Raw genomic sequence first — 23,898 nt, forward strand, 5'->3', positions numbered from 1 at the left:
TTTAGCACATGCAACGTCGGAAATTAGCGTCTTTAGGATTTTAGACGTTTTCAGATGTTTGGACAAATTGGCTACCGTTTTGTAATGTGTGGAAGCATTTTATTCCTTTAAGACCCACATATGTAGTTAATAAGAAAAGAATCTTGGCATTTTTTACTCTTCGTGTATGTAACTTTTGTTTTGATCAATTATAAAAAATACGCGTTAACTGCTTTGAAAAATGAAATATCAACTTGGACAAAATGGCTACCGTTTGAAAAACGACTGTGTAGAGAAGATTTTATTGAATTAGCAATATTTGAACTCACATGAGGCAAATGTTTGTACTTTTGTTAGATATTATTATTGTCTTAATCTTTTTATTCATTTTCTGCTATATCTACTTAAAAAAATCACTTTCAGTCGTTGAGTTAACGAAAAACGTCGTTGGACATTTTTCTTATTCAAGCTTAATATCGGCAGCCACCAGGTCAAATGAAATTTGGCAAAATAACAGCTTAAACGTCACAAAGAACCGACACATGTAGTTGTTCCTGCCAAGAATCAAGAAGATTAGAGAATAAGAAATAGGATCACTATACATAAGAGTTAAAACAGTTTTGGAGTTTTACCAAGGGAGCTAATAATTAATTAATAACACTGTCTGCCACACAGCATTTCGGGGACTCTCCCTCTGGTATCTTTCCTCCCTCTTTTATAGCTGACTATGCGATGGCTTTTCTAATTATAGGGGGCATTATGATGACCTATAGTTGTTAATTTCTGTGTCATTTAGTCTCTAGTCAATCATAATACATATTCTTTTATATATAGCGATGTCGTTATTACGACATGATATATATGTCGAAATTACGACATAGCGATGTCGTTATAATGACATGTTATGTCGAAATTACGACATAGCGATGTCGTAATAACGACATGTTATGTTGAAATTACGACATGTTATGTCGTAATTACGACATATTTTTTTTTTGAATGGCCCTTATCGGCTTCCGTATGTTTCTAATATCTTTTGTTTTTTTTCAAAATCTCAATCCGTTTTCCTTCTTTTAAACTGCAGATAGTTTTCTACATACACTATATCTTGCTCAACCTACATACTATTGTTATAGTTGTAATAATTTTCTTTTATTTAATATGTGTATGAAAAAGTTGCCACTGGACGTTAAGCAATACTCAATCAATTATAGTTCAATGTCATTTAGGTTTCACAAATATGCTCATTAATCGTACACATAAATAAATCAATTGATTAATAAGTAGATCAAAGACAAGTTTTCATTGTGTTTCTGTTGTGGTCGTACGCGTGCATGTATACTTATTTGATAGACGAGTTTCATTTAAGTATAGGCTCAAAATAACACAACATTATATTCAGCTTTGAATCGAATTGGGGCTTGTTATTTCCAGTTGTACGTTATAGGAAACTTACCATGTTAGATATTTAATTTAGACTAAGTATGGACATTAAAAGAGTCGTTGGTGTAACTTATTCAACCGAGAGAACCTTAATAAGATTTACAATCACACGATGTATAAAATCTATATATGTATCAATATTTAATTAAAATCAATAAACACCTAGATTTGTGTAGTATTTTTATAGTGTGGTTGGTATTTTATGCATCACATAGCTTTATATCTGATTATATGTATCTAAGCTATAGTTTTGTCAAGTGTTCACTGATGTTTTGTCAATTTTTTTTAATGTGTTAAGTAAATTCAGAATACATGTTGCTTAAAACAACAATTCATGGTATTATAAAGATGAATGATATAAAATGAAAAAAATCTCGTTTTTTTGTTTTTGCTACTGGCATTTCATAACGGAAAACTAATGGACGCAAATATACACGGACCTATAATATATCATCAATAGATTGTAGAAAACTATTTGAATTGCAGTTTTGGTGTCTTCTTTGCTGCATGGGATAAGGATTTACACGAATTCTCGCTTTATAATATTGCAAATACGACATTATCCCATCATATATATATATAGGAAATTAGTATCTCCGAATAAAAGATAAAAAAAAAAAAACAATCCTTCAATGTTCTTGTCTGTACAAACAAAGCCTTTCTCACAACTTATTTCCATTATAAGGTCATAATTATAAACGAACATTTTACATTTTTTTTTAAATACTAAGGATTTTCGACTCCATGAGTAGATTACCTTAGCTGTATTTGGGAAGACCTTTTGGAATATGTTTATGAGTCTATACTAATATATATATATATTTTTAATTTCTATACTTTACTGTTCCGTTTCGCAGCATGTAATAATGACTTGCAGTTTCGGATTTAAAGAAGCTTTTGTTATAATGACGTTCTTTGTTCTTACGAAATGTCCACCAAGCATATATAAATATAAATATATATCCGTTTAAAGGTAGATTCTTTGTAATACTATTTATAATCACGTATACAATCGATTGGAACTTGTAGGTACACAAACGGGTGAGTGTAATATTGTAAATAATGATGTTACATGTATATTTATACATGTAATATCACTCACTGTTAGATAATTTTTGAATGTTTGTAATTACTTGTTTTGTTTCATTTTATTTTAATGATTAATTACAATCATTTGAATTTGATATAAATATAATATGCAATATTCACGTTTGACAACATGTAAGCCAAGCAAAACCTCGGTCATTGAACTAATTCATACATTTCAAAATGCTATTATACGCAAGAGGTGAAGGAAGAGCTCTATCTTTTTCTTATTTTATTTATTTTGTAGAAAATGGAAGAACAATAGAAAAAGAATTATATATAATGTTTTCTCGGTCAATATTCATTTTCATTTTTTACCTGGCGCGCATGTGTATAGCGTATATTTTTACCTGGTTAATAATAATGACTTCAAAGTTAATTTCCGCGTTTTCCAATGAATAATTTCCCGACACGGATTGTTCAAGAAATAATATATTATGTTATATTGTTTAACTTCTACGATTTCCGAACATATTGCGTGTTTTTATTCTGAAGAAATGTTCATTTAGAACTTTTCCACCGAGTTAAAGCAAACATCCTAATAAAACTATACGGAAGTGTTTTGTAAAGTTTTATGTCCTGTTGAAAAACCCCTATTCGAATTCCGGGAGCATGGTATAGCATAAAATAAATAACTAAAGATAACTTTGAAAGATACATGATAGTAAAACAACTACGTCAATCAAGTATCAGAAAGGTTTTTTCTGCAAGTCTTACACTCTGAAACATTGGTAAGTGTTTTCTTAGTAAGGGGACAACCATTTGATATTTAATATTCTGGTAGGAGGGGGTATTTTTACACAATTGGTTTCGGCATATTGCATTTTAGTTCTAGAATATTCGTTTTCTTCTTGTCTCTTGAAAAATATATTTTTTAGCTCTCACCAAGTCAGGATATTCATTATAAATATGTTTATGCCTCCTCCCTCCCCAAGAAAGAAAAATCAAATCCAACCTGTCGTCCCATAATCATAATATTTTGATTGAAAGTTTTGTAAACATGTTTACAGACCGCTTAATGCATCATCACAAGTATACATTTAAAATTATCATAATCATTGTGGAAAAATCCTTGAACCCGAAAAAAACAAACTGTTGACAGATGTTTCCTATTAAGTGTATAAAGTTATAATATAGGAGTACTTGTAGCTATTGAAAAATAGCAGTGTGATAGTTGACACAACAGTGTTTAGTGTAAATTGTTTTTACTTAATGTCTTACATTGTGTTCCCAAAGAAAATACATGTATATAACGTTTCTTACCCCCCCCCCCCCCCAAATATGGGTTTGGATAACTTAAAGGCTGCCCTTTTTATACACTTTTTATTTAGGATATACAAATGTATACAAAAATTTACGGTATGGCTATTCCGAGGCGTTTGTATTTTTAATCTTTTTTCTTCTTGTTGATGGTCGTTAGATTGCCTATTATCGCTTACTTCCACTTCATTGAACTCTGAAAGTGGATAGTTGTCTCATTGGTAATCATACCACATCTTATTTTTATACTTGTGGTACAATTTCAGAACAATTGAAATACTTATACACAACTTATTGTTCTGACACTAGATAAATGCTATTTTTGGGCCCTTTGGGCCCCTAATTCCTAAAAATTAGGGACCATAACCCCAAAATATATCCCAAGCTTTCTTTTGTGGTTATAAACATTGTGTTAAAATTTTATTGATTTCTGTTTTCTTTTACTAAAGTTATAATCTGGAAACCATCGACGACGATAACGTGATACCAATATGCGAACACAAATTTTTTTGCGGTCGTATATTGGTATCACGTTATCGTCGTCGATGGTTTCCAGATTATAACTTTAGTATAAGAAAACAGAAATCAATAAAATTTTAACACAATGTTTATAACCACAAAAGGAAGCTTGGTATATATTTTGGGGGTTATGGTCCCTAATTTTTAGGAATTAGGGGCCCAAAGGGCCCAAAAATAGCATTTATCTAGTGTCAGAACAATAAGTTGTGTATAAGTATTTCAATTGTTCTGAAATTGTACCACAATGTTTAATACCATAAGTAGAAGGTTGAGATATATTCTAAGGTTTATGGGGCAAACAGTCTAGGAATAAAGGGCCAAAAACAAGCATTTTTGTAGTTTCATGTCAATAAATTGGAGTTAGCTTTCTTTGTCCAGTATGGTTGTTGAATCACCTAAAACCAATGCTTTATATAATCTTCTTTGAAAATTGGAGTTATCTTTCTTTGTCCAGAATAGAAGTTGAATCAACTTAAATCAATGGTATATACAATATACAATGCAATATTCACTTTACTACCAACTGGTAAATTAAAGCAATCTTTACCATTCAGTGATTACAGGCACTTTGATTACCATTCTAGGGTTATGCCCCTTTACAAGTGGAAAAATCGAAGATTTTTTAGTTTCTGTTCTCTTGACTTATTATAAGTTTGTCTCAACTAAATTTAATGAAATGTGTATATAATGCTTAATACCTCTAAACTCAGTCAAAGTTCAATTTTTGGCAGCTTCACTTTTACAGTTCTTGAGTAATGTCCCTTTATAACGTTATATGCTAGCGGGTGCATCATCTGTATCCTTTTGGACACATTCCCCATTTATATTTTTAGAAGTTACTATTAATTAATATTAATTTTAACCATGACTGTATGACATTTTATATTTGAATAATTTATGATGTATTTAAATGAGTAGTTATTGTTGCAAACTCCATTAGAAATTTGAATTGAGATCATTTTTGGAATAAGGGAAAGGAGGAAGTGAAAAAAAAATGGGGTGGGGTCAATTTTTTTTTATCATTTCAGATTTTAGAATTTTAAAAAAGAAAATTTCTTCAAATATTTTTTCTTTGAGAGGATTAATATTCAACAGCATAGTAAATTTCTCAAAAGCAAAAAAAAAAAAATTAGTTCATTAGACCTCATTCATTCTGTCAGAAACCTATGCTGTGTCAACTATTTAATCACAATCCAAATTCAGAGCTGTATCCAGCTTAAATGTTGTGTCCATGCCCCAACCGTTCAGGGTTCGACCTCTGCGGTCGTATAAAGTTGAGCCCTGCGGAGCATTTGGTTGTAATATTGTTAAGACCAGCAAAGTACACACATAGAGCTATGATACAGTAAGTTTAAACAAACTTTAAGATTGAAAAACATTTTGCCAATGGCCTTAGTGTGAAATAAATTCGAGGTAAGTTTACCCTATAGCTTCCTCTACAATAGAGTTACAGGGGACGAAACATTTTAAAATATCTGGAAAGGATGCACTGTCGACTGATTTTTATCATTAGATTGAAAACGAGAACATCAACCCCTCTTTAAAAAATAGCCCCAAAAACAATTGTTTTGATTATGTATGAAGTTTTTTTGTCAATCTTTATAAACAAATCTTCTATTTTATTTTTTTAAATTGAATAAAGAAACAGCAAAAAATACGTTTTTTCTTTTTCTCAGTAGAATTACGAACATATATATATAATTTTTTTCCCAAAGAATTGGTACACAAATTTAAAATGTTTAAGACAAAATCTGCTTGTGTCTATCTTATGAAACAAAACGTTGGGACCCGGTATAGAAATAAAAAGATTTGGTATGATTGCCAATGAGACAACTCTCCACCAGAGACAAAATAACATAGAAGTTTACAAGTAGTATAGATTACTGTACGTCTTTCAACAATGAGCAAACCCATATCGCATAGTCTGCTATTAAAGATCCCGAATTGAGAACTGTGAAACAATTCAAGTGAGAAAATTAAAGGCATGATTTATGCACACAACAATGAACGAAAAACAAATATCATATACAATAACAAACGATAACGACTGAATTACAGACTCCAGACTGAACAGACCCATACAGAAAGTTTCGGGTTTAGACTAGTCTTAGATATGTCTTGAAAGGATAGAAAAGTCCAAGAAACTAACATTTGTAGTAATCGTCTGAAATTTGGAACCCATTCATCTCTAAAAGTAGCAAATGCAGGTATATGTTTTATTACATATTTGAATTGACAAGGTGAAAGTTAGCTTTTATGGAAATTTTTGTAAAAAGAAATAACCGTGGGATCAAAGCTGTTTAGTACATGTATTTCATTAAGACATATATGAACATTAGTTTTATAGTATACCTTACCGAATAATAATTATGGTGAGAAAACGTCAGGATACAATAAAAGGTTAGTTGATTGGTTTTTTTATTCTGAGTCGACAAGTTCATAATAAGTAACTTTGTACGTAATAAATATTTAAACATGTTCATTTCAGTAGATGCAAATTGTTATTCTATATTTCTAGTTTATGAATCACGACATATTCACAAGAGGATTGTTTTACAAAATTCAATGAACGATATAAAAACTATGGAATTATGGAATTCCTTTTTGTGTTCTGATGACGACCAAGTTTTGAAGCTTTTAACATAGCTCGGAAACCTTTTACAGATTCAGTCAGACAAACCCTATTTGATAAATAAGATTCATGTCGCTGTCACATTACAATAAGACAAATAAAAATATCAAATTTAGTCTCACAAAATCGGTAATGAATAAAACATTTTTCCAATCTAAGTCTTCATCAGAGGAAAAGGAAGTGTCCTAGCTTAGCAAACATCTAACATATTACAAAATAAAACAAAAAGAGAAGTTACATTTAAACATAGTTATGATGAAACGATGAATAAATAAACGATTAGGAAATCAGCGAAGCCAACTTGAATAATTGTTATAAAATAAGAAGATGTGGTATGATGCCTATGCGATAACAGTTACTATCTACCAGAGACCAACTGACGTATGTTATCAACTATAGGTCACCACAATGGCTTCAACTATGAGCAAAACCAGTACCACATATAATTTAGAAAAGCCCCAAAATGGCAAACGATTCGTATTAAGAATGTACTTGGGTGTAATTAAAGAAAATCAAGAAAAATTCAAAATGTATACTATAAATCAGTAAAGCATTACATAAGGGAAAACATAAGCTAAACATATTGATAGATAAAGGCGTACCTTTTCAAATTATGTGATTTAAACAAAAAAATGCGACAAAAGGCTGAGTCGGACTATTATCTTATAGTTGCGTTAGTATTATTTAGGAAAAGAAATATAGAATTTGCTTAAATTTTTGTAAATGACCTTTTTGAAGTTTTATATGAACAGAAACATAGTTATTATGGGGCGAAATATTTTACCATGTATCGTAGGAAAAAACCCAAGGGGTCCAAACATATGACAAAAATTCCAAAAACTCTCCTAGCTAGTAGGTTCATCTTTAAATCTTAATGATTTATTGTTCACAATAGATTGTCAAATACCAGTATTAATAAATCTGCTTTTATATTTCAGAAAACAGAATGATTACGGGTTGAGTTATGTTTGGCTTGTTACTCTTTTCTATATTGGCTGTTCCAGTTTGCTGTTCTGTCAATGTCGTTCATGTAAGTTCGTGTGCCGTCTGCCGTCAGCCAATTAGGGTTGATTTGGTATGTTTTTACGACTTTTAACTTGCCTCGTTACCGAATGTCATTGATGTCATATTTTGGACCATTAATTATATAAATTTCATTTCGTGCAATAAGTAGGTTAAATTCATGAATGACTAGTAATTACTTCCGCTAGAATAATTATGTTGCATTTTAAATGAAAACTATCATGAAGTTTAACATTTATCTCGCGGAAGTAATTACTGTACAATACTTCCAAACTATCACGAAATGTCACACTTCATTGATAAACTGTTTTTTTTTTTGTTTTTTTTTTTATCTTGAGTGCATATAGATGAAGATTAATACTGCCGAGCTATTAAAGTAATTCCAATTTCACATTCTATTGCACTTTTCATGTTCATTCGCTTTACTAGTTGTTCATTAAAATAGAAAAATAAAAAACACTAATTTGACATTGTTGCTTTGTTACTCGTGGAGAATTTCAATATGAAATAGTAGAACAAAAATTATCCAATAAAGTCAAAATCAATTAATTAATTTAAAAAAAAAAGAAGTTGTCTTTGAGGGCTTAATCCATAAATAAAACGCACACAGTTGTACGCTACATTCAGCCATAACACGAATGACAACTGACCCACACCTGAATTATAGGCTCCTGACTTTGGACCGGCATACATTGAAATTTGGCGATGTTTATCACATGTTTGAGCTGCAAACCCTCTCTCAGGTACGGAGCATAAACAAAAATCTAAGATGAAGACAAAATACCTGAGGATATTATACTTAGTACACAGTATAATAGTCCCCAAAATACTCAAAGTGAAAACACTAGTTCAATGCCAATAAAAACGAAGGCCAAATAAAATAATATGTGTGTTTCCTATAACATCTTTGAAAATAATAATGTAGGTAGGTAGGGAATTCTTTTATTTTTTTTTTTTACATTGAGTCTATGGGAGACAAATTCTGGCTTTAACAGTGCTTATTGAAAAATGACCCCAAAAAAAGACACTTTCAGGTTCTGTAGGCTATTTCTAAGCCTAAAATACCAGATAGGTAGGGAAATAGGAAACACGCATATATTCATTTGGTCTAATAGATGAATCGTGTTGACCCAGGGTCAGGTACCAGTCAGTACACATCAACCTAATTGAGAAAAAAGACGTCATTAGCAATCTGAGAAAAAATACTTGTGCTATACTAACATACAAATACATATATAAACACAGGATGTAGAACCATAAGTTTTCATAAATTTATAGCAATGCATATTTTGTTATGTTTTATTTCATAAAAACAAATAAATGTGAGTACCAAAAAGACAATATTTACTACGATGGTAATTTGATATCCTATAAGAATAACTAAATGATGAATGAGTTAACGTGATCGTGTCTATATATATTTACGAGCGATTCAAACAACATTACCGTAAAAAAATAAGATTTGATATCATAATATGATAAGAACTCTACAGTACAATCAAAATTCTAACTAGTGACAATTCTAGATGATTTTTAACTCGAATTGAAGTGGAAGAATTTAAAATATGACTGAAAAGATGAATGTTGTATATGAGCAGCACGTTGACATTAAAATAGACCTAGACACATTCGATGACTCGTCGAACACATTAGTTGTGAACAGTATTTATAAAGAAAGCGTTGCACTCTCCAAAAAACAGTGTTAGATACCACTTGTACATAGCTACATGTAACTATGCGTCAACCATAGCCAGAAGATCGCGTCTGCATTGGGGTTATAATTGTCGGACGTGAGATATGATGGAATCCTTTATTTTACTAGTATCAAGTTGACAACCAAGCTATAGCCGGCAATCATGAAATAATATCAGATGAATAACTAAAAACGATTATAAACTTTAAAAATAAGGTAATGCTTCAATAAGCAATCGCTTCTTGATAAAACAATTTCGTACATTACTACGAAAGCATTGCATATATATTTATTTGACCCCTCCTTAAGGTATTCTATGAGACTTATGCCCCAGACTATATCTCTTCTGACCGGCTCATGTGGCTAACTCAACGCTATTCAATGCTAGTAATATACCTCAATAGTTTACGTGATCAAGTTGCATGCTTAGTTAAAAACTTTTTAAATATTTATTTTCGGACGACATAAAGAGTCAAACATGAAATTATACCAACATTGTTTTTGCAGATTTTTTCCGAAGATATTGTTGAATCATATCGTGACCACCCTGCAGGCTTCGGTGATAGTTTACCAGACACAGGAATCAAGGTAAAAAGATTGTTTTAATAGTCTATTTTATTATTCAACTAATAAAAAGCTATATATGACAACACCTGAGATGAATTTAAATGTTATAAATTGAATGAAAAGTAACGTAGAAAAGAAAAAAAAAACATCTGAATTTAAACAGTTTAACTATATATCGGATACACGATATGCGAATCATTATAAAAATAGAGAATCATACAAAAATGGTGGAGGACAAAAATAATCATGAAGCAAACAAAAAATGAAATAAAAAAAAGCGATAGTACACAAAACTCTATAGTACATCTGTCATCTATATTCAAACATTTAAATATTTCCAAGGTACATTATTTATAATATTATACATGTTTTAGGGATTCTTGAAATATTTGAAACCAGTTTCTAAAGGTTCATGTCACTACTATGAACCGTCACCGCCTTGGATCGACAGCAGTACAGTATGGATAGCATTGATGGAACGACAAGGTTGTGAATTTGTCAATATGGTATGAAGTAGGATTATCAATCACTATTTACACCATGGTTGTTTTAATTTTAATATGCAGTATTATCAATGTTGTTGTCTAATTTTTATTTCAAATGTAAATACACTCAGCATACATACATTGATTTGATTTTTTATAGGTAGCTAGCTATAAAACCTGGTTTAATCCACCATTTTCTACATAAGAAAATGCCTATATCAAGCCAGGAATAAGACTGTCACAGTTGTTATCCATTCGTTTGTTATGTTTGAGCTTTAATTGATTTTTCCATTTGTTAGGGACTTTCCGTTTTGAATTTCTGCGGAGTTCAGTATTTTTTTGTGATTTTACTGTTTGATAGCTGATTCATTGTATTGGTTGAATTTTCCTTTATTAGTGTTTGCTTCTATGTTGTCTTGCGTTGTTTTTATGAATGAAGAAGATGCAAGAAGGTAAACGCTTATTATAAAGAAACGGGGGGAAACACATTTGTTCATATTAGTATAATAGTATTTTAAATTGAAATGTGTTTCTGTATAATATGAATGCAAAAATATCATATTTACAAAATGAAAAATGCGAACTATCTTTACTTTAAACAACATGATTGTATAAAAAATAAAAATCATTTGATTAAAATAAAAACATATCTAATAGTCAGCTCGAAAACAAAAATTGATTCGAAATAGTTCTAATAACACAACAACACGAATATCAAAGAAGCATCTTTAAAAAAATGACAGGATTAGGTGATAGATCTATACTTACTTAACTTTTTTATGAATATTTGTTTTTTTTTTCACTAAAAAGTAAAAATTACAAAAATTGCTAACTCCGAGGAAAATTCAATCGTAAAGTTCCTAATCAAATGGCAAAATCAAATGACAAAACACATCAAACGAATGGACAACAACTGTCATATTCCTGACTTGGTACAGGCATTTTCAAAATAGAAAATGGTGGATTGAACCTGGTTTTATAGCGCTAAACCTCTCAATTATAATATTAATTATGTTAAATAGTCGACTTTTTGAGAAAATATGAAAGAAAAATGGAGAAAAAAAAGATAATTTTGTATTTAATGTCTTTACATGTAGGTACTCGCTGCACAGAAACTACATTATAATGCTGTGATAGTACATAATAACATTTCAATGCCTAATTCCAATTCCGTATTCGAGATGACAGCCAATGGAGTATCGGGTAGGTTTAATATTTATAACATTTAGCTTCAATGATATTGACGGTGTGTTTAGCCAGTCTGAGTGCAATCATACATTTCAAATAAATCGTAATCAATAACAAGTCAAAAGTGCTCATCACCAGGGTGATTGGGGAAACGAAATATGATCACTTGGTCTTCTCCCGACCGGCAGTAAAAACTTGTCAAAACGGGGCATCCGTTTGGCTGTGTGGGATGTATCAAGTTCGCAGTCATGTCCGGTCAGAATTTAGATGAATTTGACAATTATAGGTTTGTTCTAATCATATAGCTTTCAACGTTTTATTGCATCTACGACTCCTGGCTTTCATCGTTCTGGAACAGGTATTTCAGAACAGCGCTTCGGACGCACGTTATTAAGGAGATTGTTTCATTTAATGCAAGTATTCATTTGTGGAGAAAAACTGTTAAAATTGTTGGAGAACTTGAATCTTTCCTTGGTTTAGTTTGTGTTGTGTTTGTTTTAGTTTTTATTTTGTTGTATAACGTCTGTCATATATCAATCTGACAAAATTGTCTATTTCAATTTAAAATTTACAGATTTGTCCTAATATCTTTAAATTGAGAATTATTGTTGGTTGATAGATTAGATAAGGAACGACCAGTTATTGGGTAGGGGGTATGTTTTTTTTCTTTCTAAAAGATATCCTTTTGATCTCCAATTTGATGAAAACATATTGTGGTCAAGCAGACGTCAAAATAGTATGCTGAATCCCAATTTTCCCCATTATAGTGTTAAATTTTGAAAAAAGATTAATTTCAGATAGAAACATAAATGAAATAAGAACGTCACTAATGGACTTATCAAAATAATTAATTTTGTAACTTGAGAATTCTATTTTTTCTTTAAAGTGTATACTGATAACTATCACAATATATTTTTAATGCTTTATAGATGTCCTTCTCAATATCACCCGAGTCTCCAACATCAGTCCAAACTAGTATTATCAGTTATAATATAACAAGATGCATGTGGTTTACAAAACCAATCCAGGAAAGGTTGATAAACTTATTATTGGAATCAAACGTATTTAGTATAACGCAATAAAAGCCCTACAAAAAATAATAGATACAGTTGTAATCATATGCCAATATCTGGTTTTGTTTTGCATTTACTATTTACCATGTTTACGTTACAAACGTTTAGTTATACTTTTTATTTTGTGGTACTGAAAATTTGATGTATAAATATACTCATTTTTTTTTACAGGAAACAACAGCAAGAATATTACTATTCCATCTGTATTTATTGGATATAAGGATGGAATATCATTAAAAGAGTATGATCTCAGAAATGATGTTAGAAATAGTTCAAGGTTTGTGTTAACTTATCAAACAAGCTATTTAGTCATGATCATTTTAGTAGTTATTTCTTTGTAACCAGTCTTGTACAAATCTAAAAGTTTTACAAATCTAAAAGTCTTTTAAATTTGGTTAAAAATTATAAATTGACATATATGTTGAAAAAAAAAAAACAACAACGTTCAACAGACAACACTTACTTTCATGTTTTTGGGGTAAATGAAATACTTTGATTTCTTTTTGGTTATATATATAATCTTTGGAAAATCTAACTAATGGAATGTGATAAATTAGAAAATAGCACGAGTTTTCTTAAATGTGCTTGAGCTAAATATTGTGTTAACAGTTGAGGGTCCCTTTACAACACATTAATTTACATATTTGTTTGTCTTATTAAAATCTTTATCAATTACAGGTACTTGGTACAAATAAAAGACGGTAAGGTATCTACTGATTCCGACTCAGATTCAGATGAGTCGAATCCTCCGGCTTTTGTATTTTGGGGAAATCTGGTGTTGACAGTACCATTAGTCTTTGTCGTAGTATGCTGTACTTGTAAAGTTGTAAGTTTACCAAGGATTAAGCTGAACAAATAACTATTAGGTACACTATACTCTTCATGTGGTAATTGAGACCCCGATTCATTGAAATGAGTTTGTATATGGATGCAAATCGAAATACTGTTGTAAATTGGAAGTGTTTTTATGGTAAAAGTATAAACTTAAAATATGTATTGCGATAAAAAAATATCAAGCGTATTATGAAACTTTGATTTTTTCAACTAGAAAAGTCCAGACAGCAACATCTCAAAAGTAACGATACATTTTTTACACATCTGCTCATTCTGAGCTCAAAAACAGTGAATGTAGTCTTGCTTGATTTAACAGTTAATAACCTTATCATAGAAACCAGGATTGAAATTTGATACGGTAAACGTGCATTTTCTTTCTACAATAGACTCACCAGTGTCACTCGAATCAGAAAAGTTAAAAAGGCCAAAAACAGTACGTAGTTGAAAAGCATTCATGACCCAAAATTAAAAATTAAAAAAAAAGTCATATGTTCTCTGAAAGTGATAACTACAGGCGAGTTCTACTATTTGCCTAGAAGTTAGTCAGCTACAATTCATTGTACTTTGGTGGTTTTTAATCAGCAAGTAGGAATATCAGTACAAAGAAAGTCTATGTAGTTTTATGAAGCGAAACCAGTTGTAACCTTACTTAATCATTTAATTACTATTTACAAATTCTAATTTAATGATCATTGTTATTTAAAAATCTTAAAAAATAAATATTGCAGTGAACACCTTTTATGTATTGGGGGTTCGAATGGACTATAATTATATGATGTACTGTTAGTATTGTTGTTTTAAATTAGGCTAAGTCAGTTACCGGCGGTGATAAATAAAGGTGCAAATAGGATTGTTTTGTTTTTAGAACTTATCATTTTCAGATGAAGTCTGTTACCGGTCGGTAATAAATAAAGGTGTCAATAGGATGGCATAACTAGTTTCATATGCGATTTATTAACCGCTTTAGCTCATGTTAATATAGTTAGATATATTTTTAGAAATTCTAAGTATTTAATTGAATTTGTTACAATCACACAAATTAATCGTTATTTATTTCAGCGCATTTAGGATTAAATAACTTTAAACATGACATGTTTGAACATCTAATATTTCACATGGATCATTAAGATTTCCTACTTCAGTCATGGAACTAATTCGATATAGCCTGATGCTTGGTGTAACTTACTTTCTAAAAAAAAATAGTTTCCGTATTGGTTATTTATTCTTTCCATTTGAGTAGAAACTTTACAATTGTAATTAGTATTGTAGCCAACACAGATTTTGTATGGCTTGAAAATGTAAAAAGTCTGTAGGTTTATTTGTAAGGCAAGCCCTGTGCTTTAGGAAGTTTAATAACCTTGTATCCATCCAAGTCACGTTTCAAGTTTTTATATCATTGGAAAAGTCTGAAGTTATCAGGTTTCAAAATCAGCGCAAACGTACTAACACACTCGGAGAGATTTTTTTATAAGGAGAATGAGAGTTTAGAAATATTTGATGAAACGAGTTATTGTGAAACCATAAAAATAATGGTTTTATCCTGTGAACTTTCTTGTCATTTTGAAGAAATTCTTTTTTTTTATTGTTCCATAGACATTAAATTTCGTTATCTTTCTCAAATTCTTATCTATATAAAACTATAAAAAGAAAATACACGTACCTTATAAAAGTATCAATGTCGTAGGCATAACATTGATAAAACAGACTGAATATGACAACAATATATTTGTTTGATGACTAGTCTTTCAATTGGTACTCATTAAAATTAGAAAGCGTAATATGACTAACAGAGAGGAAAAAAGACAAATTAAAAATCAATATCAATATTTTCTATTTCAGAAGTACGACCAAAGACGAAGGACCTCTACAAATACTCTTAGAACACCTAAATGTTTAAAAACAAACAGAAAAGAAGCCCACGAAAGTCCAATCAGAATGACAAAATTCACAAAAGGTGTGTTACACAATAAACTACGTAATTTTCCCCTATATTTTTCTCTTTTAATTTAATCGTTGTATTTCCGTTTGTCAATAATTTTGATTATGATGGCACACCATCCTTGTTATCATATGACATGTAATGTTAAATGAATTCAAGGATTAAAAAAAAAGACAGTTTTGGTATACGCTAATGATAAATTTACCCCAAAAAATTAACACATGTGAACAAATTAAGAGGTCAACATATGAACCTAGTATCTTTGATGAGTTTTTTTTACATTCATTTTGCAACAATATTCAAATAAGTATAATTACATAATATGTAAATTTCTAAACCGCTCTTAGCGAATGCCGATTTATTGGCATTTGCAATATCATGGTTTATTAATTTAAGAAAAATCAATAATAATGTATATAGAAACATTTAGCAATAAAATATTAATTCTATAGTAATTTGATGACATAAAGAACGAATATCAAAATGAAATTTGAAAAGACTATTTTTGTTGTTGTTTTGCTTATTATGAGAAAGGCCAAGATTGGGTATAAATATCAAATCACTGAGAATGTTTAAAATCAATATTTGTTTTAATAGGGTCCGTCTTTCTTTGTCTTTAGTTTTAAGAGTAACGTTAAGCAGATTAATATGGATTTTGTGTTATTATTTGCTGTTTTTCTAAATATTTTGGCCTCAAGCATCACTTAAGTGACATTTATTGTCGAAATTGGTATCTGATGCAGACACATTGGTACCGTTAATGTTTGTAGTAGACTGTTATTTGTCTTTTCGACGTATTTCTTTTTGTTACATGTAATGTTTCGTCTATTTTCTTTTGATTACTGGTAATCCTTTCGTATCTTTTGTCTCATTCATAAAACCTGCACCGTTTTCTGTTACAGACCACAGATACGAAACTTGCCCAGTGTGTTTAGACGATTTTATTGAGAAAGATAAGATATGGATATTACCCTGTGAACATGGTAGGTACATATATTATAGACTAATCCAGCAAAGGTGTTTTCTTATTGGAACTACACACTTAATTTACGGCGCCATTACATCACAATTTTAAATATCTCGGATGATTCTATTATGCGATTGATATTTTAAGCAAGAATGTTTACAGTGGGTTTGTATGAGCCAATTGAAAAGCCGAGTAAAATGGAAAAGTAGTATATAGTATTGTTCAGTGGACAGCATACGGGTTAGGGATTATCTCGCTGCGTTTAATAACCTTTGCTGCTCTTTGGCTCATTTTTCCTTTTCATTCTCTATATGCTATAGAACGATACTAAATGAAGAAATCGAAAAAAAATATTCTTATTCTAAAAGAAAGTGTAAAACGAATATACAATAAATTTTCAAGACCGTCTTGTCTTTATGCCCGCGTCACACTGTCCCGATTTTTATATACGATGGACACCCGAATGCGAAAATTGTAAGTTCGTACAAAGTTGGTCCCGATCTCGTTAAAATACCAAAAAGTGACCGAAGAAAGTACAATGAATAACGAAGTCTATACGATGGTGCCGAAATTATATACGATAGCAAAAGATGGACATACGAAGGTTAACCGAAGACGGGTATTTAAGCTTCATATCTCAGCCGAAGCCTACACGATGGATCACGAAGGCTACACGATGGATTACGAAGGCTACACGATGGATTACAATGATGGCGCGATGGCCATACGATGTCTAAAAGATACGAACAGAATTTCGACAACATATCGTTTCTGTACAAGTCTGCCATGCATGGCGGGAAATCGATCTTTTTGTCTAATTCTTATAAAACTTAGTTTATTATCCCCTCGCCTACTACATGTAAGTTGCGTATATATAAAATTGTTATTGACACTCTAGACCCAAAATGCTCAAAACTTGGTATGGTGTTACTCGTTAAGAATATCTTAAGCGCTATTGACTTTAAAGTTCAAAGGTCGAGGTCATAGTGGCAGTTGTAATACAAGGCAATATCACCCTTGTGGACACTCTAAAACCAATATGCTTCAAAAGATTTTAACCAGATTTGGTATATTGTTCCTTCTTGTAATGATCTGACATTTTTTACGTTCAAGGCCAAAGGTCAAGGTCATGCAGATGGACTTGTTTTTTCTCCTTGAAATAGCATAATACACAGGAATTGGTTGTTCATTTTTTTACCTGCTGGTTCTAAAGACAATATTAAAGGTATTTCCAGTTACTGAATGTTTTGGTTGATTTCTAGAAAAATAGTTTATGTATCAAATATGCATATTCAATTTACCATTTTCTGCATGTGTATATACAAATAAAGTATCCATATTTGTCCCTAATATGTTACATACGAGGGGATGCCACGCTCGGCATTGCCTTGTTTAAACTGTGAAATGTGTGCACTAGTCTGAATAATCACCCATAATTATGCCCATGTTTACTGATCTATCTTAAAGGTAAGGTAATGGGTTCGTTGATCCCTTTTATTAAAAAAGAGCTCTTTCCAGGAGAATATCATAATAATATAGACAAAAGGAAGGATGTGGGGAAAGCAACAAATGCGGCAAAATATGACATATAGAAAACAAAATGGTAATGGAGTAAACATACGTGTGACAACAACTCAGACGATACATACAAAAATCAGAATAATGAAGAAAAAGTTGGTTTCCCTATATACGTGTACCTGCAGTGTTGGTGTACGAGGCGCGTTTATGATTTTCATTATGTTACTTGATATGGAAAATTGACAAAAAATAATATTTTATTTGTAAAAGTAAATCCTGAGCCTGTAATAGATGCTCTTCTTGTTCCATTTGAATTAATAGAAACAACGCTGTCGCCTTTCTTGTTCTCATAGAATCATATGATATGAGCTCCATGTTTTGTGAACGTCTTTCTTAACTGTCATATTAGACTGAACAGTGCATATCGCGCATGGCACTTTAAATGTATTTTAACGCGAAAATTAACTTACATTTAGCTGGATTTATTGCCGTCGTAGTTCCATCTTGTCGCCTTCGTACTTTTATTCGATGGCAACACGACGGTATTACGAGTTCTTCACGAAGTCGTGTTGCCATCGTAAGACCTTCGGGTATCTTCGTGATTCATTCGTTTAGACATCGTAATGTCAAAACTGCCCGAAGGAAACGATGGAAACACGAATGCAATACGATGTGTAAAGATGCATTCCCGGTGACATTACGATAGTGAGGATGGTGATACGAACTCAATACGAACCCTCAACATCGGACGCACCTTCGGGGATTTTTTAACATGTTAAAAAATTTAGAACCCTTCCCGAAGTTATCCCCGAAGGCTGGAAAAAGTGGCCGATGGTTCTACGATGGTTAAAGATGGCACTACGAATAGCCCGATCTGGATACGATCAGTCCCGATTTTGAAAATTTCCATAATCGTGTTTTCAAAATCGGGACTGATCGTATCCAGATCGGGCTATTCGTAGTGCCATCTTTAACCATCGTAGAACCATCGGCCACTTTTTCTAGCCCTCGGGGACAACTTCGGGAAGGGTTCTAAATTTTTTAACATGTTAAAAAATCCCCGAAGGTGCGTCCGATGTTTAGGGTTCGTATTGAGTTCATATCACCATCCTCACCATCGTAATGTCACCGGGAATGCATCTTTGAACATCGTATTGCATTCGTGTTTCCATCGTTTCCATCGGGCAGTTTTGACATTACGATGTCTACACGAATGAATCACGAAGCTAACCGAAGGTCTTACGATGGCAACACGACTTCGTGAAGACCTCGTAATCCCGTCGTGATGCCATCGAATAAAAGTACGAAGGTGACAAGATGGAACTACGACGGCAATAAATCCAGCTAAATGTAAGTTAATTTTCGCGCTTAAATACATTTAAAGTGCCATGCGCGATATGCACTGGTCAGTCTAATACGACAGTTAAGAAAGACGTTCACAAAACATGGACCTCATATCATATGATTCTATGAGAACAAGAAAGGCGACAGCGTTGTTTCTATTAATTCAAATGGAACAATAAGAGCAGGCATTACAGGCTCAGGATTTACTTTTACAAATAAAATATTATTTTTTGTCAATTTTTCCTATCAAATAACATAATAACAATCATAAACGCGCCTCGTATACCAACACTGCAGGTACACGTATATAGGAAAAACCAACTTTTTCTTCATTATTCTGATTTTTTTATGTATCGTCTGAGTTGTTGTCACACGAATGTTTACTCCATAAACATTTTTGTTTTCTATATGTCATATTTTGCCGCATTTGTTGCTTTCCCCACATCCTTCCTTTAGTCTATATTATTATGATATTCTCCTGGAAAGAGCTCTTTTTGAATAAAAGGGACCAACGAACCCATTACCTTACCTTTAAGATAGATCAGTAAACATCGGTACTTCTAAAAAGTGCCCGGGAGCGCCAAGGAAAAGAAAAAGCGCCCGGTGAAAAGAAAAAGCGCCCGGAGAAGGAAAATTAGCGCCCGGAGAAGAAAATTAGCGCCCGGGAGAAGAAAATAATAATATTTTATAACAATTTTTTTTTTCCATAAAAAATAACTAATCATTGCTTGTTTTGTCCTTAATATAAATGGGAATATGTACGATGCTACATCTAAAGTGTTGTTTTACTTTTACATTTTAGATTTCAAAATTGTATATAAGTAAGTAAATAAATATAAATATGAGTAATAGAAGAATCATGAAAGACATTGTCCTCGATCAAAATGAATATTTTGTTACTAAAAATAATCGGTGCTTGAGGTCTTATATTTTTGCAACTGCATGGTGAACACTTTTTTTTTTTATAAACTGTGATCCATTATTATCAGTCTTTCGAAATAGTATTCATAATAATTATTGTTAAAATTTAAAAATATTCATACTTGTTTTTGTGCTTTATTACAAATGTCTATTATCTGAATTTGCAAATTACTTGTCTAAAATAAAAAAAAAAATAAAAATCAATGTCCATAACTTAACCAAGTTGTCTCATGCCAATAAAATATCTATATATTTTCCCCGGGCGCTATATTTTCTTCTCCGGGCGCTTTTTCTTTTCCCCGGGCGCTTTTTCTTCACCCGGGCGCTCCCGGGCGCATTTTAGTAGGACCCGTAAACATGGCATAATTATGGGTGATTATTCAGACTAGTGCACACATTTTACAGTTCAAACAAGGCAATGCCGAGCGTGGCATCCCCTCGTATGTAACATATTGGGGACAAATATGGACACTATACTTGTATATGACACATGCAGAAAATGGTAAATTTAATACGCATATTTGATACATAAACTATTTTTTTAGAAATCAACCAAATTATTCAGTAACTGGAAATACCCACGGTCTTCCGTCTTATGATTAAACCAAAAATTAAATGTACAATATAATATATATTCAATATTGATCAAACAATTTAAAACGCGTGATGCCTTCGGCATATATTTTAAATGCATCGTAAGCTGTATACGACGTCTTTTAGACATCGTATGGCCATCGCGCCATCATCGTAATCCATCGTGTAGCCTTCGTGATCCATCTTGTAGGCTTCGGCTGAGATATGAAGCTTAAATACCGTCTTCGGTTAACCTTCGTATGTCCATCTATTGCTATCGTATATACTTTCGGCACCCTCGTATAGACTTCGTTATTCATCGTACTTGCTTCGGTCACTTATGGGTATTTTAACGAGATCGGGACCAACTTCGTACGAACTTACAATTTTCGCATTCGGGTGTCCATCGTATATAAAAATCGGGACAGTGTGACGCGGGCATAAGGAATGCTTATCCTAAATAAAACACTCGTTAACGATTTCAAATTATATTTTAATATATATAACATAAATAACATGATAATAATGTTGCGTTAAAAAAAGAAGAAAAAATAGCGATGCTAATAAATTTGAAAAGAACTTGTCAGTTTAACATTATTTACGAAATTGCACCGTCAGCAATTTAAAACGTGATTATATAAATGAATCATTAGATTGTGTTTGCTTTTCAGAATTTCACATACACTGTATAAAACCGTGGCTAACTGGGAAACAGAGAACTTGTCCTGTTTGTAAAAGAATGTCAATTTCCTTGGATGTTAAGAATGTGTAGTATGCAACAAATATTTAATCAAATCATTGTTTGTGTGTGTTGTGATTTCTATGTGTGAATGGTGACAATCAACAAATCAAGATATGCATTGTTGTTGAAAAAATCTTTTTCTATTTAATGTCTTTTAATATTTATTCTTATGTTTTAAACCATTTACGTTGTTTCTTATCATTTGGTGTTTGTATGTGTAAGGTTCTACGTAACTAAACGCATATGTCAGTTATTCTGTATGTATGGCGAACTATTAGGCATTTGGGATAATTGCATGAGAAATTGAAAGGTGTCCACATATTGTTTTTATGCACTCACTATTTATGTACTTCTATATGTTAAAATTGCGATTTATTATCCCGTTATGTTTTGAAACCAATGTTTGCATTTGATTGTATTTTTCATATTTGTTAACTTGTACCTCAATATTTAAACCAAATAAATTGTATGCACGTTATAGTTTTGTTGTACGAATGTCTGAAAACTCATTAGATCATTTTTTTAATCCTGAAATCAGCAATGTCACTATAAAAATACAGGTGTACTTATAAAAATGCGATATTCGCGTAGTCTATCGAGACGTTTAGGAACTCTACTTGAATTTTGACATGCAGAGAGAATGAAACATGCATTTTATCTAATTTTATGTCATCTACAATACTAAACTAACATCAACATAGGCACACATCATTAAATCACAATGATACATGTAGTATCTACTCAAAGTAATATAGAGGGGAAATATACAATTCGAAAATAATCCAACAATACCATGACAAAAAAAAGGGAAAAAACCCCAATGGACAAACAATAGTAAATAAAAAACAACATAGACAACTATAGCCTGAGCAGCACGAATTTGGTAAAAACAAAATAAACATTCAGGAATCATTGCAAAATATATATTACCAATGTGTTTTTCAACTGATCGGACGGAGTTTACGTTTTAATTTGCATACCTTCAATGTCAATTTCTAGATGTTAGTCAAGATATGAGACAGACTTGACTGTTGTATCCCTAATTTCAAATTCAATTGGATAGAAGCGTCTAACATAATCACCAATTGTTGTACTATTTAGTGATAAAACATCGTATATATATAACGGAAAATGAAGTTCAAGGATACTGCTCAGTATCAAGTTTGATGTCAATTAAGAGATCAATCATCTTGATAATGTAAGTTTCAAAGCTTTTTTGTTTGAATCAGAAGGATTAATTTTACAAAGTACGACTTACCATTCCCTAAGACTTTATACTTAGGACTTGTGTATACCTTGACCATTCATTTTTTAAACAAAGCAGGACCAAATCTTTCAATTTGTCATTTAGTTTGAAATGTGGAATAACCGCGTGAATAAAAGAAAATTCAATGTTTCAATAACTTTAATTAGATTGTATGTACTCTAAAAGATTTTTGAAATTTTTAAGTATCCATATCTGATTCACGCCATCTCTAGATTAGGTAGTTTCTCAATAACTTTAAAGCACGGATTTGATTGCTGATAACATTGATATTAATTATTCACAAAGACGTTTTGTGGACAAGCAATATCCAGTATGTCATCATTGGATCAAATTTCAAAAGGAAATAAAGATATCAAGATGTCAAGTTCTAAACCTCCCACTAACCTAAAAAGTTGCGAATAAATGTTACAAAGTGCACTAATATAAAGAAAAAAAAAACACTAAACATTTAATGAATAATCTTTTATTTGTATAATATCAAATTGTCTTTTAAAATTGCTTTTTTACAATTCACCGACAATAATTTGTGACATAAACAATGTAATATTATGATCTCAATTTTAAAACACATTAAAAATTCAAAATAATTGATTCCAGAAAGCATTTCCGATTGTTATATTACTAGTTTTACTATCTTGACATTTAAATGCAAGGAACTAACAGAACATCCAACAAATATGCTTCCATTTTTTGTAATTTATACATATTTTATGAACTGAGCAATATAAAACCAACATATCTATCCTGTTATTGCTTACAGCAAAATCATTTTATATCCTATAAAAACTTTCCCTTCAAGATTCCAGACTATACATGGGTTTATTATAATTGGGCACAGATGTTGA

The 23,898-nt window shown here is 31.4% G+C and overlaps 1 protein-coding gene across 1 annotated transcript; it reads left to right on the forward strand.

Moving 5' to 3' along the window:
• The first annotated feature begins 2,342 nt into the window (after positions 1–2,342).
• LOC143068608 (E3 ubiquitin-protein ligase Godzilla-like) lies at positions 2,343–22,264 on the forward strand. The gene is made up of 10 exons (XM_076242802.1): positions 2,343–2,463; positions 7,858–7,949; positions 10,143–10,223; positions 10,577–10,708; positions 11,785–11,890; positions 13,120–13,225; positions 13,627–13,774; positions 15,622–15,736; positions 16,624–16,704; positions 21,716–22,264. The coding sequence occupies exons 2-10, from the start codon at positions 7,884–7,886 to the stop codon at positions 21,814–21,816; spliced, it is 936 nt and encodes a 311-aa protein (XP_076098917.1). The 5' UTR covers positions 2,343–2,463; positions 7,858–7,883; the 3' UTR covers positions 21,817–22,264.
• The last annotated feature ends 1,634 nt before the right edge of the window (positions 22,265–23,898 follow it).

This window comes from Mytilus galloprovincialis, chromosome 3, assembly GCF_965363235.1.
Source record: "Mytilus galloprovincialis chromosome 3, xbMytGall1.hap1.1, whole genome shotgun sequence".
NCBI classification, from domain to species: Eukaryota; Metazoa; Mollusca; class Bivalvia; order Mytilida; family Mytilidae; genus Mytilus; species Mytilus galloprovincialis.